At 39.6% G+C, this 26737-nt stretch overlaps 3 protein-coding genes across 4 annotated transcripts; all 3 read right to left on the minus strand.

Annotated features, from left to right (window-relative positions):
- Window positions 1-1841: 1841 nt before the first annotated feature.
- LOC115426974 (neuronal acetylcholine receptor subunit alpha-9-II) lies at window positions 1842-7525 on the minus strand. Of its 2 annotated transcripts, XM_030145280.1 has the most exons (5): window positions 6367-7525; window positions 5050-5204; window positions 3775-3955; window positions 3208-3559; window positions 1842-2728 (listed from the first exon to the last, which is right to left on the minus strand). In XM_030145280.1, the coding sequence occupies exons 1-5, from the start codon at window positions 6460-6462 to the stop codon at window positions 1959-1961; spliced, it is 1554 nt and encodes a 517-aa protein (XP_030001140.1). In that variant the 5' UTR covers window positions 6463-7525; the 3' UTR covers window positions 1842-1958. The 2 variants fall into 2 exon arrangements, with proteins under 2 accessions (XP_030001140.1, XP_030001141.1); XM_030145281.1 differs by lacking the exon at window positions 6367-7525 and having other exon boundaries at window positions 5042-5165.
- Window positions 7526-10128: 2603 nt separating this feature from the next.
- ube2ka (ubiquitin-conjugating enzyme E2Ka (UBC1 homolog, yeast)) lies at window positions 10129-18502 on the minus strand. The gene is made up of 7 exons (XM_030145284.1): window positions 18154-18502; window positions 17422-17515; window positions 17107-17165; window positions 16901-16983; window positions 16487-16586; window positions 11601-11729; window positions 10129-11524 (listed from the first exon to the last, which is right to left on the minus strand). Exons 1-7 carry the CDS (start codon window positions 18214-18216, stop codon window positions 11450-11452), a joined length of 603 nt encoding a protein of 200 aa, XP_030001144.1. The 5' UTR covers window positions 18217-18502; the 3' UTR covers window positions 10129-11449.
- A 915-nt stretch (window positions 18503-19417) lies between these two features.
- klb (klotho beta) lies at window positions 19418-26704 on the minus strand. Its single transcript, XM_030145735.1, has 6 exons — window positions 25566-26704; window positions 23810-24323; window positions 23448-23716; window positions 22782-23038; window positions 21174-22105; window positions 19418-20223 (listed from the first exon to the last, which is right to left on the minus strand). The coding sequence occupies exons 1-6, from the start codon at window positions 26328-26330 to the stop codon at window positions 19805-19807; spliced, it is 3156 nt and encodes a 1051-aa protein (XP_030001595.1). The 5' UTR covers window positions 26331-26704; the 3' UTR covers window positions 19418-19804.
- Window positions 26705-26737: the final 33 nt, after the last annotated feature.

Here is a 26737-nt window from a genome sequence, read left to right on the forward strand (position 1 = left end):
CGGTCCAAATTACATGGTTCCTACTTCTCCTGGTCTCCCACGGTGATTACAGCCTGCTGTGGCCTATGCGGCTCAATGAACACTAATGGCACACAGTCCAGTTGGCTTCCCTCTGTCAGAAAATGTAAGATATTCTCAATTACATCAGGTTAGTGTGACAGTCACTTTGGAGAGTAGAATAAAAACAATGAAATTGAAAAAACAAAAACAAAAACAAAAAAACAGTTATTGTGCTCATCAGTTATCATACTGGACAGACTATTCACCATAATCAACAGCTGCCTTCTTACCCCATATACTTTACTTGCTAACTCACTTGATTATTAACCTCAAGATTTAACAATGACAGGACTGCAGAGACTAAAGTGTCACACTTACACATTACACAATAACCTAAAATTCTAGTCGATTCATCCATGATTTTTTTTTGTCATATCAGTAGTTTTATATTTTGAGCCTGACTTACTGCAGATAATGGGTGTGGAAATCCTATGGTGCAATCTTGTGCAGTTCTGTGTTGCTCCATACAGCTTCAAACACTAAGCTCTGGGGCAACCATCATGACTGTGGCTGCTGGGAAAGGATTGCCCTCTAGTGTTAGATTAAGGTAGCACGGTAAAGGATCTGTAAAAGACACTGATGAAGTGTAATGTGATTTCCACGGTGTGTTTATGAACTGCTGGTTGTGCTCCTTGCCTGATGGAGCACTTTAAAAGAGTTTTAAAAGTAAGTCAAGTTATTCATTAGAACTTTCAAGTGCTTGAATAAGTATTTAGGGGCATTGAAATATGACCAGCAAAATCATTGTAAAACCTACTTTTAAAAGATAAATGTATTTGTATCACACATTTTCAGCAGCAAAACGTACCTTAAGTAACAATTACAGTGCTGACTAGGTTGTTTTAATACCTGTTTTAAATATATTTACATACAGTACCATAGGGGTCAGCAGGTAGTATGTTATATTGTAAAAATACACCACATATTTTATGCAGAGTACAATATATCCCCAGCTATAAATATCATGCTGCACAGAAATGAAAAAATAAAATACCTAAAGTACCTGTAAGTACTGATTTCATATTTTCCTCATTTATACCATCTTGTATTGTGCTGTTTACTCCTGTCCTTTCATGCACATTTGTACACATACTGTACATCCATCCATATATTTGTACCCCCACACAACAGTAATGAACTCATTCACCTGGAGTTCAAGGTATGGACTTTTGGAGAGGGGCTGTCTGAACATGCCCATGCTGCATTATTGATGCTCCATATTACCTTACATCCTTGCTGCTTGTGCTACAAACAAAGCTTGCTCATTAACTATTCACTGAATGATTTTAAACAGAAAAATGATTCTGCAGATCCGGAGTGTGCACTGGCGCTGTGTCTGTCAGCCCCAGGCATCTGATTTCACAGTAGTGAATAAGACATGTGGAGCCTTTACTGGCCATATTTTTACTTGACAGTGGATCCCTTTACATGTACTCAATGGTCAGACGGTGATGTAGTTGTACCTTAAAGCCATGACTAAGGGGGACAGTGATAGGCTGTACATTTCCCACATTAACATGTAGGAAATGTATCCATTTCACTGTGGTTTTTGGACTGAAAATAAGTAGGTATGGCCTGGATCAGTAAGCAACAAGCAGTGCTGTTGCACGTTCAGTGTTATGTTCGTGGTAAATCAAAAGGTCAAATGTTTGTATGATTAAGCTCAAATGTCATGTGCATAATAAAATTATAAGTCAAAATGTTTTAATACTGAAGAATACAGCACGATTTCTAAAACACTGACTACAAAGTATATTTTATTTATATGACTGTAACCTAGTTTAGCATACAACATGCTTATAAAAAAAAAGAAAACAGTCTCCATTTTTTTTGATTAAAATTTGTAAGAACAGACAGTGAAATACTCTGTTTTTTTTCTCTGCAGCATCTCTGTTTGGTCATGGCGCCTTTCCAATGATGAGAATGCTCATGAGGAAAACCATGATAAAGAAGATCCACATAAAGAAGCGATCCATCACCTTGGCAATCTTCTTCCATTCTGCTCCCTTTGCACACGTGGCCCTCTGCTCCCGGAAACAGTTTGCAATATACTCAACGTTACGCACCAGCTTGGTGTCAGAACCAGGAATGCTACTACCATGGGTACAAAACACACAGGGGCCAAAGGTTACAGTAGGGCCTTGAACTGGATGCTTTTTATCTTCAGAGCAGCAGGGAAGCTTTTGTTCATCAGGATAGCAGGGGACCTTCTGGTCTTCTTTACAGCAGTCACCTGTTACAATTTTGCCATTAGAGCCTTCATGTTTTCCTGGTGCAAAGTTTCTCTCCTCCCTGGTGATATGGTGCTGTGCTTTAAGTCTGGGATGCTGTTGTGGTTTGGGGGTCTGAGGCCTGGGATATCTGTGACCATGTCGCTCGTCTCGGCCGCCGTTGTTCCCTGGTTTACCGTTTGCATGAACGTGGGGGCTGATGTGCTGGGGACGAACATCATCCTGGAGGGAGTGAGATGAAGAAGTGGAAGAAGCAGAGGCACAGTTCTCACCCACCTCATAAACAAAGAAAATCTTGGACATGTAGTCAATGATGAGGACTTTTGCCCAGTGAGGTACTGGTTTGGCTTCAGCTCCACAGAAGTGGATGTTCATGATGAAAATAGTGAGAGCTGTAGATGCTGTGACCATGGTCATAGTGGCAATATAGTATTTACCTGTGTAACAGAGAGGGAAAAAACACACAGCAGAAGTTTGTTATTAAAAATTGATGTCTTTGACTCTTGAAAAAATGTTGTCCCTATGGATGATTATGTGCTTCGATGTGACTGAGCTATGAAAATAAAAGAATTGATCAATCCTTATAATAATAACATATAGTGTTTCCTTTGTCCTCATATGTTCAATGCAAATAATGTTGTGATTATCAACATGTGTTATTAGCAATGCAGGTAATACAGCGTTGACCACTTACACACAAAAGGATTAAGTTAAAATTAAAATTAAAAGACCAATGTGTGGACTTTTGACCAGACAGGCATTGCCTTGTGGTATCATTTGGACAAAATAAAAAAAAAAAAAAATCAGTATTTCATTGTATTGCATCCTCTCATTCCCAAATGCTTCAAAGAGTAATTTCAAAGCTGCTTTGATTTTATATAGAATACATTTTTGGATTCATTCCATACACTCATACCTATCAGCGGCACACTCTCTGAAGGCGGCATGCTCTCAGCCACCATTAGCTGGAACACTGTGAGAGCCAGGAGAACCGTCACCCCCAGGGAAACCTTCTCCCCGGAGTCTGCTGGCAGGTAGAATCCCAGAGGAGCCAAGAAGGAGATGAGGAAACAGGGCAGGAGGAGGTTGAAGATGTAGAAGGAGGAGCGGCGTTGCAGCAGTACAGTGTATGTGATGTCTGGATATGGGTCAGGGCAGCAGCCGTACATAATGACGTTCTTAGTGGCCGGCATTCCATGACACTCCCACTCCACATTTTCCACAAAGTCTGACAGGTCACCACTGTCCATTCCCATAATTATGTCTACCTGGAATAATGAGTAATGCATGAGGGAAACATCCAGCTCCACACAATGAACTCAACCGTGTTAAACAGCTTTGTCAGCGGTAGTCTATTTGGAATTTGGGTTAATGACAATAACCTTTAAGTAAATGCAAATGCTTGTGCAGTCATAAGCACAAACACAGAGAGACTGATATCTGCTTGGAAAAATCGGACACTCTGCAACACTCAATGCAATACCTGATTGCCATTGTAGGTCCATGAACCAAAGGTGAGGTTACATTCCTGGCTGTCAAAGGGAAAGTAGGAAACATCCACCACACAAGAGCTCTTAGTGATAGCAGGAGCATCCCAGGTTATCTCTCCATTGTAGCGCAGTCTGACATTGGTGTCCATTGGCCCTGAAAAGTCATCATCAGCCCTGCAGGAAGGAAAACGAGTTGAGATGCATCCATTAAAGTGCACAGAAGTCATTTACTTAAAATGAGGGAAACTGTTGTGAAAGAGGTCAGCTCCAATCTAAAATCCAATTGCTAGTGCACTTTGGATTATGCTGGAAAATGCATTTGAGTCAACAGTTTAAAGACAAGCTGTTAGAATCTAATCCAAGCTACTACAGCAGTATTGTAATAAAGCTATTTAAAGTTTCCAAGAAGTACAGCATCAATGTTTTGCTGTTTCTGTGAAAAGGCTGTTCAAGGCTATTTTGTTTTTGCTGACTGAAGAGCGCTGCAACTTTTCACTTGTGTTATATAATTTAAGCAGATTATTAGAGTATAATGATAAAATGAAAGTAGGTAACAGTGTAATACTGAAGAGCCCTGATGCTGTAGAAGTGTTTAGCTCCAAAGGGTGTGTATTTTGTCTGTATCTTTAGCTCTTGCTGAGGTTTTCTAGGATAATACTACATTAACACAGAGTTTTAACCAATAAAGACCCAGTGCTATTTTTGTGGCAGTTACCAAATGATTTTTTTCTCTATTTTGAACTTTTGTTAAGTGATTTATCGTCATTTACTTTAAAATCAGGTATTTCCTATATTTAATTTACCGATCGTGTAGATGTTCATAAAGGCTCAAATTAAGGTTAAGGGTTATTATGCCAAAAACAGAGAAAAGGGAAGAAAAGTGACTTTTTCCAACAAAATTTATCATTAACTGAACATAAAAACAAGTGTTTCCATCCACTGTCATTGATCAAACTCCATGGGTTTTACTGCATGAATCAATGTTGTAGAAGATGACTGTGTTTCCACGGTAACTACGGAGCCTCTGAACGTCCAAATGGGTCATATCTGATGACAATGAGAAGATGACAAACTGCATTTTACACCAATTATTGATAGGATTAATGGATCAACAGGTATTTAACTATTTATATCAGTAAATGATTTTGGTCGCCAGTGGATGTTTGGGTCCTTATGGGTTAAGCTTCACAAGGGTTTGACAGGAACATAAATGGAAATTATCATGTTCTGTGTTTTGCTGTGTGAGTGTGTGTGACGTACGGGCGTACTTGTTATAGAGGACAAGGTCAGGCCTCCACACCAGGCTGCTGGGGATGTGGATGACATCTAGTCCGTCATAGTCCTCCTTGTTCCACTTCAGGTATGCATCATGCCACGTTTGTCTAATCCACAGGTAGGCAATCAGCACCTGGTTTCTCTCATCCTTCACAGTCAGCATTACAAAAGTAAAAAAAAAAAAAAAAGAGTGAGCTTCTGCAAATGCATCCATCTACACACTGACACACATGTGATATCCACTATTAGTAGCTCATTGAGATCATCTTGAGCTTTCCATTAACTCCCTATGAGTATTATGTGAGCAGATACACTTCAACTGAAACCCAGACCTGTCTGTCAATATCGGGTGGATGAGCAGAGTCGCTGCTGTGGGATGTGGGTGGGTGTGGGTGGTTTTACTATCTGTGCCAAGGCTTCACTGAAGCATTGAACGAGGAAAGCATAAGCGCTTTGGGTAACAGGATACTCCAATACACACACTCGGTAGTTGTCTGGCTCTCACTCTTTCCCTCTCAAACATGACAGGCTGACATTAGCTCAGAGAATCTGGTATGTCACAGTGAGATTTTGCAGTCAGTGAATGTAGCTGTTTTGTCTCTTCAACAATACACATCCCGAATGACATGCAAAACACAAGTGCTAATTCTCTGGGGGCTGACACAGCATTGAACCTGAACGGGAACCTGATCCAGCTGAGTAACAGTAAGCTCTGCCTGTGCAGTAGGAGGTCTAGCTGTCATTCATACACTACACATCAATATGCAGCCTTTAGTAACCACTGTGTTTGCAGTAATACAAACAGTAGCAGCACAGACTCTATAATACAGACTTAACTCACAGTCTCTTCTTGATGTTTTATGTCCTATTGCCTATAATGAGCTATAATCGGCTTTCTGTAATTACATGGACTTTGCCAAAGTCCTCAACTCCAGTAAAAGCACCATAGCTGTAGAATTAGTTTAGTGTTAACCAAAGAATGGTGTGATTGTAACTGTAATGTATTTGTAATTGGTCACCCATAAAATTGTAGGATGATTATGAATTTTTTATGGCGCTTTAATTTGGAATGGGCATGGTCATTACTGGAAAGAGTCACGTAAAATTCATTAAAATAATATTCTCAATGCGCCGTTATAAATGTTGACAACTACACTTGAGACATTTTAAAGTTCATTCAGTTTATATTATTATTTGGCCAGAAATATATTTCAGCTGTATATAACTCTAGACTTTTAGACTCAATACAAGAAGCCTCCCTAGAGTATATAATGAGCTTTTGTGATCTTTCCTTTTGAGCAAGTACCCACCATGTCTTTGATCTGAGACAGTGTGATCTGTAAGGTGACGTTGAGGGCGCTGTCTGTGTCATCTACTGGTCGCAAGGCACTGGAATAATTGTCCATCAGATCATTTAGGAGCTTCTGAGCATAGTGACCCTCTGCTGAGTGAACCACTGCAAGGAAATAAAACAGGTCATCTGTCAATTGTACTGCTGCAACAGAACATTGTGCTTTTTTATGTGGGACTGTCGCCACCTGAAAACTTCCAGGGTTCAAAATAATAAGGAGTTATGTACATTTTTGCAATTGTTTATCTGTAGCCCATGAAAATGTGGTTTGGAAAATGACAGCTGTTGGAATACCCCACACGTTAGAGAGCTACATGATGACTGAATATGTACACAATGCATCAAAACTGGTTTATTTTTAAGGCTGCTCAAAAAAATCTTTTGAATGAATGAAAGAATAAAGAGAAAGGAAATAACAGTTTTAGTGCATTAGTAATAAATATAATCTTAGTTTATATTAGTTGTTTAGTTAAATGATGTGTAAGAGGTACAAACTTAGAATTTCATTTGAGGTTTTTCAGTTCAGAGTGCTTTCATGGCATGAATATCATGGTGAACAATATTGCTAAAGTTACAAGAACCTAATTCAATAATGACATAAGAAAATACTGCTTCTATTACTCATACAACAACTGCCAATAATAATAATAATTAATAATAATAATGGAAACAATTTTTAAAAATTGTCTTCCTCAAACAAATGGAAATGAGAGTTTGCACAACTTTAAAGTTGCTAAATGTTTTCAACAATTGAAAGTGCAGAGACTTGTATTTGTTTACAAGAAAGTGCGTCTTACCCTCAGGAAGCAGCAGCGCCAGACAGATAAGGCGGATCATCTTGAGTATTTTAAATCACCTCCAAGATGAAATATATTGTGTCTGCAGCCACCAATCTACCAGCCCGAGGTTTCATTGAGTAAAAGGCCTACATGACGTCCGTTCAACCCCAGTTGAACTCAGTTTGCAGATAGCAAGGCACCATTTCATTTGGTCTTCCTCTCGGTCAAGCCAGCTCTTACTGCTTGGCAGGGGAGGCAGCATGTCTACTGACTGAGACACGGAATAAAACTCCAGCTATCACATAGCACCAGCAGACAGAGAGAAACAGGATGCCCCTGAATGATCGCATCACCACACACACGGCTATTCATCTGTCAGTCATACACCTGCTGCCAGGTGGTTATTCCTATACAATACTGTCAATAGGCAGGAAGAGAGGACACAAAGAGGACACAAGGTGGGGATACTGTGAGTACTTTTACTCAAGTACAAAACTGAGTTCTTTGTACTTTACTTGAGCATCTCCATGTTTTTGCACCTTTACCCTTTGACTCCACTACAGTCAAACATTATAGACATTATAAAGCTAAAAAAAAAAAAAAAAAAACTACTACAATTGTTTAACAGCTTTAGTTACTGATTTACACTTTTTCTCATACCTCCTGTTCATTGAAAACCGTGTCTTCTAATGCGCTGAATAAACTCTTTAAAAATGTCAATGTTCTGACCTTGATAAAAACAACAAACATGATGATCTTATACAATGCATTATGTTTTCCACTTGACACGCACAAGATAAATGTTGTGCATCATCTGGGCCCAATTTTTTCAGAATTATATCTTTATAATCTCGTCATTTTTGTCCTTTCTATTTTCGTTTTATTATGTAATTCATTTTTATCTTTCATATTGTTTGTTTTTATCTTGAATTTTTTGGATTTTTTTATGTTGTTGGAACTTTTACATCACTTTCATCTCATTACATCTTTTACAATTTGGACCTTTCCTCTATATTTCACTTGGCTTTGGTGAGGTCAATGTTTAGATTCCAGAGAACACTTTTCTCTTGTGCACTTCACTCTAAAAATTAGCAATCTGGTAAAAACACCTCCACAACACATTTCCAACCCTAAGTTTGTGCTTCCAATTTTTTTCTACCTGAGGCCTAACACATACTGTGTCTTCTTCTGCATCCAAATCTTTCTCTTACATTTTTCCACAATTTGTTTTTTAATCCTGTTTCATCTTTTGTGATTGAGGGCTCTCCTCCATGTTTCTCAACAATTACAAAATATTCTTTATGAATCAGGAAAATTAATACACATAGCATATTATTTACCTTGCATGGACAAAAAATGTTTCACCCTTTAATATTTTGTGATATCACTTTTAGCTTTGATTACAGCAGATTTCATGGCATTGTTTCAATAAGCTTATGCAATGTCAAATTATTATTTCCATCCATAGTCGCACTGATTTTTGGCCAGGATCTTGTATTGATGATGGGAGTCTTGTGTACACTATTTTCCAGCACATTCCACATATACTCAGTGGGATTCAGGTCTGGCTGAAAAAATGAAAACCTGTACATTTTACTTGAACACCTGGCAACAAAATAAAGGCAGACTTATTCTGGTTCCTGACCCTAGATTTGGAAAAGGCGGCTGTAAACTACCCATAATTTAATATGGTATCACAAATGAGCTCAACCTAACACATCTACAGCAGTAAAATACACATTAATGCACAGTGGTATTAAAAAACACAGGTTATTTTACAGTGCAATCTTTTTTTTCTCCTTTCTTTGATAGGCTACATTTTAGTGATAATTATACATTTTTACTTATAGTGTAGCATTTTCTAAATAGTATTAGTGGATTGGCACTTTCAGATATAACTATCTGAATACTTCAGAATACCAACAGTCAGTTCATAATAGTTTGACTCAATTAACAAAAAAATAAAATAAACTGCATGAAACATACATATTCAGATTTTATAATTTTGCTGTCTGGGTATGTCTCAGTATTCTGTTTAAAACCTAAATAACTATTGTAAACAAATATATTTGGCTTCTAAGACGTCACAGAAAACCTGTATATGCAACAGCAGAAAGCTCTGCAGTAGAAATTACTTTAAATGGTACATTTTTGACAAATTTAACGAACTTCAGTGAATAGACTTTTGGTCAATGAAACTCAGCAGCTGAAAATGTTTCTTTTTGAAGGAACTCATGACCTTAAATAAATACGCATTTACCAAAAACTCAGTTATTTCACTGCCCTGCACTAAATACTGCCCATTTGTATATGGACAAATCGGCAACACTGAGATTACTGCCAAGATTTCTTGGAGAGGCTCACCATGGCACAACATGTCATCAAGCAAGCCATCTGTTATTGTGCTCATTCTCAGCACCTTACTTAGACAAGGTGGTCCTGCTCATGATGACAAATACCCACAGTACCTCCCTGTACAGGCTTCAAATGTAAAAAAACAAAAACCGGATATGTTCAACGATAACTGCAGAAAAAGTAGCACTGTCCAACTTCTAAGTACTCCTGTTCAAAAAGGCAAACTCCAGTACACATAATTAATTCTCTGGTTCTTCTGTATGCACATTCTTCATCTAAATTGGCTTGCTCCATTTTCAACTCCCCATAGATTCAGTTTCTGTTGGTCTTGTTAATTTTGTGCTTCACCCTACTTTTTATTCAAATGTATGCACATCTAAACACACTTTCAATCATATACTATACACGCGCATAAACAGTCCTCTATTCATTATTCGTATGACTGAGGTTTCATTATATGAAAAAGATGACTATTAAATGTAAACATCCTGTTATGGTACCTTGATCGTATTGACTGTATATTATATTAATACCTACAGTGCAGTAAATATACAGAACCAAAACAAAAAGGACAGAGTACAGATTAATTTACACAGACTTTAATATCTTTATTTACAGATGAATCATTCTGATACTTTATCTGTTGGTGTAGTTAACATGATGCAATATTTTTCAAACTTGTTTTAAACTATATCCATCCAGACTTGTGACAGGTTGTGTTACTGCGGAGCTTGGCTGAGTTTTTTTTTCCTATGCTTTTTTTTCTCTCAGATTAAAAACAAGAATCCAAATGTATTCCTGTTGGAGGCCAAAACCAAATAAAACTTTTAAAAACTGTTTGGAAAGGGACAAGTGAAATGAGCAATGTAGGGGACAAATATGGGGATGGGAACAGGAGTTTACTGCAGGAGCTTTGGGTGTGTGAACAGAGAAACCGTGGCATGAGCATGGAGTATGGCTACTGTGTGAACACCTCTGTGACACTTAAAGGTTTGATTTCCAAACAAAGAATACTGTTTTTCCTTATGTTTTGAAGTCTGCATTTTCTTCAACTTTCTCAGAATTGCATCCTAGTTTGAATCAGAAATGTAAATGTAAACATTACATATATCCTCAATAAAAAAAAAAATGGAGTGCCTCTGACATGTACACTAGTTTTTGCTGTCAGTGATACCAAAATAAGATTCACAAACGCCCAATAGCGTTTTACAGCAGTACTTTACCCCAAACTATCCTAATCCGTACCTTAGCGGTAATAAATGATTATTATGTAGCAATAAGTAAACAGAGAACATAGTAATGATTGCAGCCACAACTCTGAATGATTTGTCGATGACAAGTAAATCCTTGTTTGGAAAAACAGACTCAAAGGTGTGTCAAAATCTAGATCTGTTCCAGTCTGAGCATCCTTGAATGGCTTGACTCTGTCCTACAAAGGTTTTCACAAATGAAAGTAAATGCACTGCATAGGCAAGGATAAGCCGCTGACAGCCACTTCTTGGAAACAGCCAGACAAGCTGGGAGACCGGCAGGTGTGGGTGGGGTCTTAAGTCTGACATTTGTTCCAAAAAAGGGGAGAGGCGAGATAAGTTTGGACATGTGATTGTAGCACTGAGTGGAATGTTGTATGAACTTCAAGAAACCAGTGATAAGAGCTCACAGAGCGACTGATTGATACAGCAGAGGTGGAGAACAGAAGAGGCATGGGGGGGGAAAGATGCCACACAGCAGGAATGAGAGGGGGATGAACAAAGGGGAGGAGTGGAGGTGAGGAATCCACTGTGAAACAGAGGGAGTGACGAGGGAGAGAGACGCCTTGAAACAGCAGGAATTTGGAGCGAAGAGGTTCTGTATGCGTGAGGAGGGGAGATCAAGAGATACAGCGGAAAATGAAGAGGGAATCCAGATTCAGTTACTGAGCAGTAACTCTGTCGCCGTCTCCACATCCCAGGATTTTGAAGACAATGCCACTATTACTGCATTCTGGTGGAAACACAAAAATTAGTCATCTGCAGAACAAATAAAATGACATCTCTAGAAGGAAAAGGCTAAGGCTTACTTTTTCGAAGCCCATGGCACAGAGTTTGTCTATTTTGCGTGTGTACTCCGGACTGGACACGGGAGCGCCTGCATAGACATGAGACCAGAGCCTCGCTGTCTGTTTGAACATCTCTGGATTCTGCTTATACTGTGTGAAGAACATGTGTACAAAAAACAGTGAGTTAACAGGAAACTGGTGAAGCCTACCAAAAGCTGAAACATTTCACATTTATATTTGGCTTTTTAAAATGATACTTCCTCTTTGTCAGGGCCAAGAAATTCTAATTACATCCAAATGTTCTGTAAAGTAGTGACTCTGGATGTGGATGGTATCTCTCCAACATTAGATTTCCCCTTAAGCCATGTCCACACTGATACATTTTAGAAGTATACGTTCTGCTATGTTTACATGTACCATCATCCCCACTCGGGTCCAAATCCATTCCATAACACAGACATGCTAAAATGCTGATGACTTGTTTTACACCCATATTCATTGCCTAATGCAGCCTTCTCTGTAATTATGTATCCTTCACTGATTCACTGGGCCCCTTTCATATAAATCCTTCCTTAACTCTTTCAATGCCATGGGCCGATTAAATCGGCTTTACGAATACAACCTTTAAAGTGCCACGGGCCGATCAGATCGGCTTTGGAGAACACGCCACATTTGTGTACAAACAAACCATCCACCCCCATTTCTTTCTCACATTTCGATGACGTTCTTTCTGTGTCCCCCTTTTGAGACCAAGCAGACGGGAATTTGAGGTCACGCGACCGAATAATATTTTTATATCTTTTTAATGTTTCTTATTCTCCGGTGTTTCATCAGAGGGAGCCCTCCATGCTGGGGGGCAGCTGTGGACTCCAGGGGCTGTGGCGCCTTCTCTCACTGGGGTCCGCTCCTTTCTGGTGGGTGGGGGTCCCAGTTGGCCCTCTCCCACTAGTTGGGATGTGGGGCTGTGTTGCTGGTGCCTGGTCGCCGGGGTCGGCGGCTGCATCCTGGTGCGGATGGCTCCCTGAGACAGCGCCTCCTAAATTGATGTTTTACTTTTACTTGTACATTTTTGTTCTGGTCTACCCGTGCTCAGTCAGTCTTCTTAAGTATGTGTGAGCTTGTGGGTTTGCATGTATATGTGTGTGTCTGTGTGTGTGTGTGTGTGTGTGTGTGTGTGTGTGCGGGTGAGTGGGTGGGTGTGGGTGGGGGCCGGTACTGATTTTTAAACTGATATGTAAAGCACTTTGTGCTACAGTTTTTAAATGTATGAAAAGTGCTATATAAATAAAGATTATTATTATTATTATTATTATTATTATTATTATTATTATGAATTATGCAAATTACGATCAATAATGAATCGGCTCCGTCCGGTGCGTTTTGAATCTAATTAGCAATCGGTCGGATGTTACCGAGCGGTTTCCTGCAGGATTCTTCAAATATTATAAAAACGACGCGAAATACTGAAAAACGGCCAAAATCTGTGGCACTTTTAAGGCTTATTAGCCCCTTAACTGTCTGGCACCGAAAGAGTTAAGAAAATCAGACATCAGCCTTGACTATTAGCTGGTGTTGACTACCAACACAGATGTTTGGTTGTTTGTCTTGTTGTCTCAGTCAGCAATTGTTGCACAGTTAATTCCAGCTTTATTAATTCTACTACTAACAACATTTTACAGAAGGCAAGCTGCTGTTTGACCAATTTGTGACAATTCTTGTGTCCAGCAGCGTTATCAGCCACCACTATGATTTGCATTTCAGACATGTTAGCAGATTTTAGAAACTTTCCTAAAGCACCTGCGTGAATAGTGAAGTGAAGAAAAGGCCTTGATGGACACCTGAACTCTGTGCTCTTCTAGTTAATAATGACTTCATTACAGACAGGTTAAGTTGGACAAAGTTTTGTGCAGAGGTTATTTCTTTGCTCCAAGTAGGGCTGCACAATTTTTCCTCTAAAAACTCTATTTTCGATTTTTGTGTAAAACTACAAAAGACAACAGAAATTGGCATTTCGTTTTCATGTGCAGCCTACAATGCAAGGCACTGCTCCCTACCTCAAATCTGTGATGGTATCACGGAATCCTCAAAAATTCTGTGATACAACAGAAGTCATACTAATGTAAGTCAGTGACAGGAATCAGTTGTGTGTGTGCGTGGGCCACATAGGATGAGTGATTCCCATGCGGTTATATTTAAATTGAGGGATCCACACATGGAGGAGACCGACCCAGGACACGCTGGAGGGATTACATCTCTGAGCTGGCCTGCAAACGCCTCAGGATTCCCCCAAAGCTGGTGGATGTGGCTAGGGAGAGGGCTATTTGGGCTACTCTGTTAAGGCTGTTGCCCCCATGACCTGGATCGGAAGAAGAATGTACGGTACGTATCTGTGCGTGGACAACATAAGATGAGTGATCCCTATGCAGTTATATTTGAATTGGGGGATCCGTGCATGGACCACAGCTTACATTGGTGTCACTACTGCAGGCCCATCACAGATTTAAGGTCCATGGTCATGACATGGACTTGTGCGAAAGACCGCTCTCACAGTTAGGAGGAGGAGCCTATGGTAGCCCGGAGGCATGTGGCCCAGAGACATGAGAGATAAAATCAATTTGACGATTTCCCATTTTCAAAAATTGTCCAAACTAAAAAATTCGATTTTGACCTTAAAATCGATTAATTGCGCAGCCCTAGCCCCAAGCTCAAAATCTGCTCCATGAACATGTGCCCTCCACTGCTTTTGCTCATCTGATCTTCAAATATATTAGGGTTATTGAAACATTTTTTCCTTCCCATTGATATCTTCCCACTCACACTGCATTGTTTTTCTTCCAATCAAACTTTCCTCCCATCAGGTCCCTTCCTCGCCTCTGCATTTAGTTTTTTGCTTTTGGTGTCAAGAACATTTTTCCCTCCTCCTATCAATTTGTGCACCCCTCTGTTCCCTCCCAGACTCAGTAGCACCTCTTCACTGGTGAAGTGACTGTAATTCTCATAGTTGCACACTTCAACACATATGGAACTATAAAAGGAGAATGTTGCACAGTCGACCCATTTATATTTGATCTTATTTTGCACACTGCAGTTGTGGCTCCATAATAGATGCCAAAAAAAATTTTTGGCTGCTGAAATCTACAGAGCTGGGTGAAGTTGTAGAGCTGCAGGCTAGTCACTTCTACACAGTGCTTAGCTTTAAGAGCGGGCTCTGTTTCCATGCTGTGTTTGCATTTTTTTAAATCTAATGGAAGTGTTGATGATTTTCCATCATCTTACTCTATTATGTAAATACCAAATAAATTGCAGCTTTGGTCGAGTACAGGGCTGAGTCTGACTTATTTCAGAGATTCATAACTAAACTTTATCATATAGTCAAGTGTTTTCAGGGTAGAATTAAATCGAGGTGCTCACTTAATATTTAAAGCAGCATATGACTTTCATCACAAATTTTTCTTCAAATTTCTAAAACCCAAGTGATAGCCAAATTATCACTAATCCATTAGTCTTTCCGTGCTTATGCATCTAAATCACTTCCCTCACGGTGAACAACTTCGTAGATGACTCCATCACAAACAGTCCGTTTGTTTACATACCAAACCGATATGTGACTCGGGCCTTTTTTTCCACGAAGTGCATTGTGGTAATGGGAATTCCACACAGCCGCAGTGGAACAAAGCAACAAACATGGAGATAACAAGCAATGAAACCGTGTCCACTACCAGGTCAGAAGAAATGGAAGGAATCACTGTAAGTCAACTGTCGTCTTATAATACGGGGTGTGTGATCATGAAAAACAATACCTAGACATCAGTTTCATGGCATTTTCGAAATATGCCATTGTGTAGGCTTATCATACATGCCTCACAAGCATACAGGGTATGGCTGGGCCCTCACCACTCACTTGCTCCTTACAATACGTGTATGATAAGCCTACACAATGACATATTCTGAAAATGCCATGAAACTGCTGTCTAAGTATTGTTTTTAATGATCACACACCCTGCATTAGAGAATGACAACTGACTTACAGTGATTCCTTCCATTTCTTCTGACCCGTTAGCAGACATGGTTTCATTGCTTGTTGTCTCCATGTTTGTTGCAGCTGCTGCAAATTCCCATTCCCAATATGCACTTTGCGACAAAATTTCCCAACAGGCCTGAGTGACGTATAAATTTGATAAGTAAACAAACGGACTGCTTGTGATGGCGTCATCTTCAAAGTTGTTCACCATGAAGGAAGTGATTTAGGTCCATAAGCACAGAAAGACTAATGGATTAGTGATAATTAGGCTTTCACTCAAGTTTTACAAATTTGAAGAAAAATTTGTAATGAAAATCATATGCTGCTTTAATGTCTGACTGACTGTACAACACTATAACGTAAATTCTGTATAAGCCTTAATGATTCTAAATATGTACAAAGAGACTTAAGTATATCAAGCTTGCCTTGCTGTATTTTATACTTGTATGCACATTTCTTTCAGATGTGGGTTGGTAGGCAACAGAAGACTTAGTCACATTAGATAACAAAAAGCAATTGTATGTAGGTGTTATAATGTGTTCAATAGAGTAGGATGATATTTTCAATAATACAAGCAGGGGCAAACCACTTTAAGCCCACACAGGATAAGTGTAAGGTTACTAGCACTGCAGTGAATACTGTTTAACCTGAATCTATTGACTGGTATATCGGGTACAAAAGAGGCACATCAGGCATAGGACCTTAAGGCACCATTTCAGATAATACACAGGTGAGCCCCATAAATATCTAAAGCAGCTTGACATGAAAATTAAACTGTTCAGAAGATTTGTGATGCATGTGAGACCTCAAGCTCTACCTTAATAACTTAAATCTTTTAAGACATAATGTATCAAAATTCACATTAAAATACATATTCAAAACACACCTGATTGGCTACCACTGCATCTTGTGGATCATCTGGTTCTGCAGCTGCCATTAAGGCTTGTAGTGACAGGAGGACTGTCCTCAGCGTCATAGCTGCTGCCCTGAAAAGACATACAGTCAAATTAAAACAAAGATGAAACCAATGTTCAGCCTTCCTCATGGTCGCCAGCTCTTACATTGTAACCAAATACCTTTCCTGGATGAAAAATTATAATGCTCCACATGATGTGAAGTTTACATATCTTTAATGCTATATTGACAAGAATACGAGGTCCCTTATCATACTGTTTAATACTTGAAATTGATGCTAGGGTTGTTGTCTAATTACTGTCATCCATCAACAACTTCAAAAACACTTCTTAAGGGATGCATGGTGGATGAAAAATGCCTGGAATGCTGGCTCATATGCACTCACCACTGGTCTTTGAGAATGTCCAGACATATTGCACCTGTGACTGAGCTGATGTTAGGATGCCAGATCTTTGTGATAAACCGCACCTGAGAGATAAAATGGACACCAAATGAAAGCCCATGTGGATTAGCACTAAACACAGTATGTCCAAAACAAGTCAACAGGAAAGGGATAATTATCGCTAAATGATAATATAGATAAACGCTTACCTTGGGTGGATTAAATGGATATGTCTCTGGAATTTTAATTTCTAGTTGATATCTACCCCCTAAAAGAATACATAGGTCATTACATTATCAATAAAATAGACATTTTCAACAAACCAATGAGAAGTTAAATGACTAAATACAAATTAAATTTCATATATTTACTAAGTTACACTGTTAAACATGGAAAGACCTTCGATAAGTGGTTGATGTAGTCTTTTTTTAACTCAACATGTTGTCAGTGACGCCCAGTCTCTCATAATAAGTGTCCAATCATGCATACCAGTTAGCACACAGCAGATCTACAGGAGCCCTCACCTTCATATGGTGTGTCAGGTGGCCCTGCTATCTCCCCTTTAAGTTCTGTGAAGTTCTCATCCACCAGCTCCACCTTTATCTGGTTTTTGCTCGTCTAAAAAAATTAAAAAGCAAAAAGGCGTTTAAACTTCAGCAGACAGGCAGACTGTAAAGTGTTAAGCTAACGTTATCTTGCTGTCAAACTCAAACATGCCTATGCAGCAGAAGCTGACACCCCCTCGCAGTATCAGCCAAAGTTGACCTCAACTTGTTGCACACTTCGTATGGATCTGCTATTAAAGGAGGCCTCTGTATATAAATTGAGGCAATCCACGCAGAGTCGGGAGGGCACATGGGAGAGTATACCTTCAATGCTACACGCGGATCACTTCAAACTATGTTGGCTACGGCTACCTCAGCTAGCTTATGTACCACAGAAGCTAAGGTGCATGTTAAGCTAGCGGCATAAACTCTAACCTCAGTTTATTTAAGTAACGTTTCAACGTCAAGTATACCATTGACTATCAACAATAAGTTATTTGGCTTTAACATTCCCTCGGTGGCACATAAATATCTAATGTTAGTACCTACTTATGAAGCCGGATAAACTACCGTGTCTGATTTTGTTAGCTGAAGCTAGCAGCCTGCTGATTAGCAAGCTGACAGCTGAACCAGCGCCGCGTCACTCACACTCATAGTCAAAGGAAGAAATAATATAAACACTAGCATTCACTAGCAAACATGACAACCGACCTCTTCGCTTTTGAGAACCTCCTTGAATTCCCGTTTTATCCTCTGAACTGCGATGTTGGCCATGGTTCCCCCGTGTTCCCGTCCGGTTGGGGCCTCGTCGCCGTCCGACCTGGCAAACCGTTAGCTAGCTTGTTCTGCCTGGCACTTGGCACTTTTTTTGATACAACCTTAAAAATAACAGCTGCACTGATGTTCACCGCGAATGCCGTCGATCCGGGTTATCGATGTCCTGTAATAATTCGTCAAAACAGCTCAGTATACCTCTATCATGTCAAATGTATAGCAACACAATGGTTGTTAGTACTGAAAACATTTTAATATCAAACTGCATGTAGTCTGGGAGAGAGGCGGTCATGTGATCTATATTGCCATCCGGAACGCCTCCTCCCATTGGCCGAACTTTTAATCATGAATACATTATTATTATTATTATTATTATTATTATTATTATTATTATTATTATTATTATTATTATTATTATTGACACATATCTCTAAAAGGTCAACTTTTCATGTGCTCACAGAAACAGCCCAATTTCACATTTGTGACTATATATCACCCAATGCAAAAGGGATTACAAAGAGTTTTTTTTTTTTTTTAAATCCAGAATAACATATACAACATGACTCCAAAGGCACTTTACAAGCCCAGTGTATGCCACTGTATGTCAAATACAATCCAGAGCCAGCACATCTCTATTGTTGTATTAGTTGTAGTCATAAGCAACTAAAGCGTTACAAATAGTTTTGTATTTACAATATCAGCCTAGTGCAAAAGTAGTGTAAGAGAAAAAGAGGAGGGAGCTGAGGTGAAACAAACAATAAACAATAAAACAATAATTCTAGTTAAATCAGAATTGTCTATCATCCCTATTACAAGGTATGTATTTTGTGATAGTTGATCAGAGAAATTTCACTAAAAACTTTGACAGATCTATTTTAATGTAGGATACAAATTCAAAGTAATACAGATGCAGATTTTTATCCAGATTTTTATATATACATATCTAAATCTGCACTACTGTGACTGAATCATTTGTACCAAAGATATTCCAGTACTAGCGAAAAAACAACTAATTAAATCTAAACATCTGTAGATATTCTATTTGTTTGGCACGTTTTAGTATGTTTCTTCAGATCTTCAAAAAGTGACACTAGGTGGCAACATTGTCTCACAGAGATCTGATGCAATCCACCATTGAATTTGCTCTCAACACATATTGTAAAATTCTAAAATATAATACAACATACCATTATACACAATAAAATGACTGACTAGATTTATTGTTTTCTTGGAATCATGACATTTAAATTCTTTGTTCTACATGATTAAGAACAAAGACATGGTGGCATGTAAATAAAGTATTTTTCTCTATTACAGTAAACAATAAAGCTGAACCCTCAATCAATGTTTGCAATAGTACAGTGGGTATAACATTGGGGATGGCAGAATCTTTCTTTATTTCTTTCTGGCACTCAGCAGTTCCTGGTTTCACAGCCATTAATCTAAAAGACGTGTTATTACAATAAAACCAATGACGACATTTTTCTCAACAGTAGAGTCACACATTTGGCACAAAAACGGATTCAAGCATTAAGAAAATTACAGATGAGTGAAACAGTTTGTCTTCTCTACTACAGCATGAACATGTCTAGTATTTAACAATAGGGACACTTAAATGTACTGGTATCCCTTCCCTTTTTTTCTTCCTCCTTGTTCTCTTCCTCCTGCCTCTTATAGTGTTTCTCTTGGAGAATATGATGAAAATGATGAGAGCAGTTAATATGGCAGCTGTGATTAGCAGGCAAACTCCAAAGACCAACATCACTTTGTTCCTGAACATCCAAGCACATACAGAGCAGGTTTCCTGGTTCTCAGTGAATTGGCAGGTTTTTACAGTGCTATCCTTGGGGAAACCACCATGAGAGATGATTTCTCTGTAGACAGCGACAGAGGCTTTGGCTTTGGATTGGTGGTGGCTTGAGGTGAAGAGGCCAAACTGGGGGACGTGCCGATCTTGCAGCTTCCACACATAGAAGCCCTGTAGGTTGACTCCATCTAGGTGATGAGCTGGAGACAAATGGGAGTAAGACAAAAACTATTTGCTCTCTTCATTATCCAGCAAGTATTATCTATGTGTATAAACACTCTAATGTGAATCTACCAAACAAAACAAAAAAGTAATGCATATGATCAATGTTCAGATGGATGGACAAAGAAAAGAGAGGAAGACAGATAGATAGATAGATAGATAGATAGATAGATAGATAGATAGATAGATAGATAGATAGATAGATAGATAGATAGATAGATAGATAGATAGATAGATAGATAGATAGATAGATAGATAGATAGATAGATAGATAGATAGATAGATAGATAGATAGATAGATAGATAGATAGATAGATAGATAGATAGATAGAACTGGGTGATTACAGTACAGCAGCAGATAACACACAGTAAAAAAAAAGGGTAAACAGAGCACAAGAACAAAAACACTATACATAGTAAATAAGAAGTACAAAAACAGACCCATATTTAAAAAAACAAAGCATAATTAAACTGTAAGGTGCAAAACTAAACTGTAATGTTCAGCATGATGAAGGTGATGAATGACATTTAAATGCATCCTATTAAACTCCCCTCATATTGGATAATTTTTCTGGCCTCTTGTACGACGGGTAGATTTCAGTTTTGACGGAAGTAGGCTCAGACTCTGGTTTGTGTGTATATGTAAAGATAGGAGGATCATAAAGGGCAAAGTATGAATACATTATGCTCTCTGCCCTCCTTTTTATTTTTATGGTGTTCCTAGTTTTTCCACATAGGCTAGGTTTTATTGGAGGAAATTAGACATCCATAAAAACCATATTACTTGCGGGCTTCAACTTAACATCCTGAATTACCCGTGTTTTTACTTCAATATTATACATCACATATTCTAGATCAAGACAAATATTTCTATATCAGCCAGCTGGAGCTAGTTGCTCAATAGGAATATCTGAATTGTATGGCCTACCTTTAAGGGCCTCTTGCAGGTATGCCTTCACATAGTGTTGCCTGAGTTTGTCCTCCACAGCAGCCTGGTCATCAACTCCACTGCCTGTGACAATAATGGGCAAGGCATCTCCATATCTCTGGCTTACCCAGCTCAGGACTTTCCGCAGGCCCCAAGGAACAACAGCCTGACCAAGACTGGAGGAAGGCCAAGTGGGGTCAGAAAGGGTCAAGCAGCCATGATCAGGGGTTTGTTTATGCTGAGAATTTAGCTTTGTGGGGGGATATGGAGACACCAAACGGGTGGTAAAGTGATTCAGTGCGATAAAACTCAAGGCTCCTCTTAGCTCCTCTTTCTCCATCTCGGAAAAGCTAGGAAGAGAAGATCCAGTAATGCCTGTTGCAGGAGCTTGCCCGTCAAGAAACACTTTCATTTCTGGTGGGTAGTTCCCCTTATTCTGCTCCATCTCATTACTAGTTCCCAGCAATGGGTCTAAGAAGCGACCAAGTTCAAACAAAAGAAATCTTTGCGCTGCCACAGTATGTGACTCCAGGAAGGGGTTGGCAGGTTCAGCCCAGTCAGCATGTAGTGCAACTGAAACCAAAGCTCTCCACTGATGAGAATATTTCCTCTGATACAACCTCCAGGCTTTTGCATGAGCCAGAAGAAGGTTATGTGTTGCTTGATGTCTGTCTTCCCCATTGGAATAAATATCTACCAGTCTGTTCGGCTCATTGACCGTGATCCAGTATTGAACCCAGGAGCCAAGCTCCTTGTAGCAGAGTGCTGCATAATCTTGAAAGGCCCCTACCGTGCTGTAATTGAGCCAACCCCCAGTGGTATGCAGTGGGCCAGGCAAGCCCAGATTTGGGGCACTGTGTGTGGGGTAGTAGAGAATAACGACAGCCTCCAGGTTCAGCTTCTTGAGCTCCATCAGGATGCAGCGGTAGTACCTTTCATGAGTAATAACAATGTGAAAGAAAAGTATAAAGTAATGAGTTTTAATGTGTTATCAGACATACACAAGTATAGATATAAGTGTATATATTTAGACAGTGGCAAAAATTTTGTAGTTTTGCCTCTGTACACCACCACGGTAGATTTGAAATTAAGCAATCAAGATGTTTTTGCAGAGTGGACTTACAGGAATTACAATCATTTAAACATAGTCCTCTCATTTTCATAGACTCAGAAGTTATTGAACAACTGACTGACAGCAGCTTCATATCCAGATGTGTCCTGTTCCCTGGTTTTTCTACGGCAAATGAAGCAGATAGAAGGTCTGGAGTTGAATCTAAATGTTGAATTTGCATTTGTTAGCTGTTCAGTGGATTTCTCAATATGAGGTATACTGCATTATGTTTAATAAACCCCTTGAATTAAAGCTGAAAGCTCACTCTTCAATCACATCTTGATTGTTTCCTTTCAAATCTGTTATGTTGGTGTACAGAGGCAAAATGACAAAAGTTGTGTCACTGTCCAAATACTTGGTCCAAGCAGATTGTATAGTATACATTTGGTGGAGCAATAAACAAAACAAGGATTTTTTATTGTATGTCACTGAATTGAAACAAACCAGCCAAACTGAATTAGGGAAGAAATTAGAAAATTCTGTGTGTGTCTCTTTACCTCAGAGCCTCTGTGTTTACATTGGACAGATCTCCCTGGGGTAAAATGAGAGACCAGTTTAGTGCAAATCGATAGTGAGATGCCCCTGTGGATGCCAACAGGCGAAGATGACCACGGATGGCTAAATAATCAGTACACTGGGCTTGTCGAGTCTGGAGCTTCACTCCTGGGACTGGACGTAGTGATCCATCTCCCGTCAGGTTCCAGATGTACACATTGGGGTCAGTAAACTGTGGTGAGAAGGGGTAAAAATGGACCTAGAAAAGAAACACAATTAGATGTTTATACTTATTTCTCTTTCTTGAAATTTCATAGCATAAATAATTACAAAAGTTTCCAAAAAGACAAGAAAACAATTTAACAGGGAGCTACTGGTTTTTAGCAAACCAAAGGTGTTCATGGAGAGGGCTTGAACAGTTGGAAAAAGATGAAAATCCGGGCACTCACTTGGTTGGAAAATTTATAAAAACACACCAACGCGTGTCAGCATGAGCCTTCTTCAGGCCCTGAAGAAGGCTCATGCTGACATGTGTAGGTGTGTTTTTTTACTCCAGACCCCATGAAATAAAGGCTTTTTAAATTTTCCAACCAAGTGAGTGCCTGGATTTTTGTCTTCTTCCAATTACAAAAGTTTATTTTACAAACTTGACACTACTCTCTTCTTACCTGTAAGGTGGAGTCAGCAATGCCCCAGTGAAACTTACAGGGGAAACGACCTTTGACTTCTTTGGAGGTTTCATCACTGGGAAAGCCATTTTGAGCAACAACATGCCTGTAGTACTGAGCAGCGGTTTTGGGGGTCCTGGTCCGGATAGGGTCAGTGAAATCAATGTAGAAAAGGCCTCGCCTAATAGTGTATCCATAATTCCACTCAAATCCATCTACCAATGACCAAGCAGAGTAGCCAAACACCTGCACACCATCAAACTTGATAGCTGCAACAGAAACAGAGTAGTAACAGAGTTGAAAGGACTGACTACAAAACTAAAATTGCTAAAGATCACTGCATTTTATAAATTTCTGCTCACCTTGTAGGACCTGGTTGATAAACCTCTTCATCAGGTAGATGGCCACGGTGTCCTCCCTTCCCACACTGGCTTCAGAGAACCATCCTCCCTCAGCCACAAGTACCCTGTGATCCCCATACTCCATTTTTATCCAGGCTAAGACACGCCTCAGGTCAGGGGTCACAGTCTGCCCATACTGGACCAGGTTCCGTCCCAATCTGAGGTTGTTTGGTCCAAAAGACAAAGCAAAATAGTCCGCTGTGTTCTGCACCCAGACCTTCTCCTCAGGGGTGAATGTGGGCATGAGGACCCCGTGCTTAATTCTTAAAGAGACTGGGTAGTCACCATCCCCAAATATAGGATTGGCAAACCAGCCAAGAACAGCCTCTATTGACTTCTGGCAAAGCTCAACATTGGCATGTGTGGTTTGGCCTCTTTGGGGCTCAACCCAGTGCGATCCCAAAACAATGGACACTTTCCCCTTCTGAGTTTGGCGGAAGCGGGTATCGTATATGTGCCAAGCTTTTGCGTGTGCCTGGAAATCACAGCAGACAAAAGAGTATGAATTACAGCAGATATTAGCACATTTAGAAAAACATTACAGCATACCGGGGATATACTTTTTCTACATTTTCTAAAATATAGAAATAATTTTTAGAATGACACTTTTATCTGCACAAGACTTGAGATATACAACAAAAGACAGAGCAACCAATAATCACAGGGCACAAGCAGCAAACGTTAGAAATGTATGAAGTGAGAAAAAATAGATTAAAATTGCAAAAATTCATTCATTCATTCATCTTCTGAACCCGCTTTATCCTCACTAGGGTTGTGGGGGTGCTGAAGCCTATCCCACCTATCTGTGGGTGAAGGCAGACTACACCCTGGATGACTGACCAGTTCATCACAGGGCTGACATAGAGACAAACAACCAACCACTCTCACATCCACACCCATGGGCAATTTTTTTTAGGTTGGAAAAATTATTTTTAAATAAAAATGAAGCAATACAAAAGTAACACTGACATTTTTCATCAAACTATCTTTTATCTCACTGTTATTAAACCTTTTAAGTCGTGTGACATCCTGGAAAACAGTAAACAAACCAGACCAAACACAATTTCCTTGGAGGAAGGAATAGAGCAATAATGATACCATTTAAAATGTGTTCAGCACTGGAGAATGACTGTTTGCTCATGCTATCTGCTGAGTGTCAGCTGCACACGTATCAGTCTCCCAGCTGCATAAAAATAAATGATTACTAATGAGGCATATCTCCATGACTTCCTGTCACACACTATTTCTCTCCAGCACAGAAGTGCTGATGTGGTGGACTTTGACACTAGTGTCTCTTGAGGTGGTGTGTTTACTGATCACAAACCTGTCAAAATGAAATATGCTCAATGGAGTTTTGAAGAGATTAAGATGAATAAAAAAAAACATTATTGCTTTGCACTCAGCTGCATGGGTTATAAAGTCACGTTAGTTTAAATGGAGCCTCGCCGTCTTTATTGCTTTGATCTGCAAGAATATATCAGTGAATTGATGGTGTCTGCCTTTGCTCAACCATCTTGTGACCTCAAATCATTAGAAAGTGGAAAATATTCACAAACAATCAAAAAGCATTAAAGAAAGAAGTTAAAATGTATGTAACTATAAGTGTGTGCGCATCAGTAAAAAAGTATTGCAATTTCAACTCAGATAATATTACAACATCTATACATACATGCATCTGATCTGCAAAATCCCAATTCATTGTTGCCATTTTACCCACCTTTATCAGATTGTGAGCCACAGTGAGAGAGTGAGAGGCACCACCTGCTTCTCCAGGTGCATGTACACCTGTCCCATAACCCTGTACAGCCACCATGTAAGGATTATGCATAGTTAGCCAATACTTAACACGATTCCCAAATGTGTGGAAACAAAAGAAAGCATAATCCTCAAACAGTTCAATCAGTGTTTCATTTTTCCAGCCTCCATAACGTTCCTGCAGAGCCTGTGGCAAGTCCCAGTGATGGAGGGTAACAACAGGTTCTATGTTGTTTTCCAGAAGTCTGTCTATGATATTACTGTAGTGCTTCACAGCAGCCATATTGGGCTGACCTCTGGCATTGCCATCAGGAAAGAATCTGGGCCAGGATAAAGAGAAGGTATATGATCTTACACCTAGGTACTCCAGGGCTTTTACATCTCCCTCCCAGCAACTGTAGCTGTCACTAGCTATGTTGGCAGTCTCAGTAGCCAAATGACCTCTGGCGGTGGAATGAGTGAAATTGTCCCAGATGGAAGCTCCCTTCCCATCTTGGTCCCAGGCTCCTTCAGTCTGAAAAGCAGACGTCCCTGAACCCCAAAGGAATCCTGAAGGGAAGGTGTCATAAAGAAAAGACTGGTCTTGTGTGATGGGGTCAGGCTTGGGCTGCTGCCAAATCTTCCTGCCCTCCCCAGGGGAACAGGTTGCCCTCTTCCAACCAAACACAGACAGCAGCAGAAAGACTAAGAGGCACTGACGCGTGGGAAGAAAAAGATGGTTCAGCATAATGAAAGTGTCTTTCTTGTTTCAGAGACCAGCCTCAAGTGAGTAGATGGTGTCAGTCAGTGCAGCTGCTCTGCACAATATCAGAAGTCTTGCCATGATAGTTGAAACGGGAAGAAAAAGACCACAACCAAGAAAGAAGAACATGAGAAGCTGTGAGGTGCTGCAGTATCCATCTGAAAAGATAACCTGCTCACACTTCCCTATCTCTCCCTCAGTGTACATGTGCTCCAACCCAGCCCCTCCCAACCAGACATGTCCACACATACAAAGGTTGACTCGTAACCATGTTCTTTTTTATTGCCATACTTCAGAAAAGATTCTACCATTCTTTTCACCTTTCCCTCCAAAACGTCCCTGTTTTCTATCTGCAAAAAAACAAACTTCTAAAAACATAGTCAACACCTTGG

The sequence above is a fragment of the Sphaeramia orbicularis genome, chromosome 10 (assembly GCF_902148855.1).
Source record: "Sphaeramia orbicularis chromosome 10, fSphaOr1.1, whole genome shotgun sequence".
Classification (NCBI taxonomy): Eukaryota; Metazoa; Chordata; class Actinopteri; order Kurtiformes; family Apogonidae; genus Sphaeramia; species Sphaeramia orbicularis.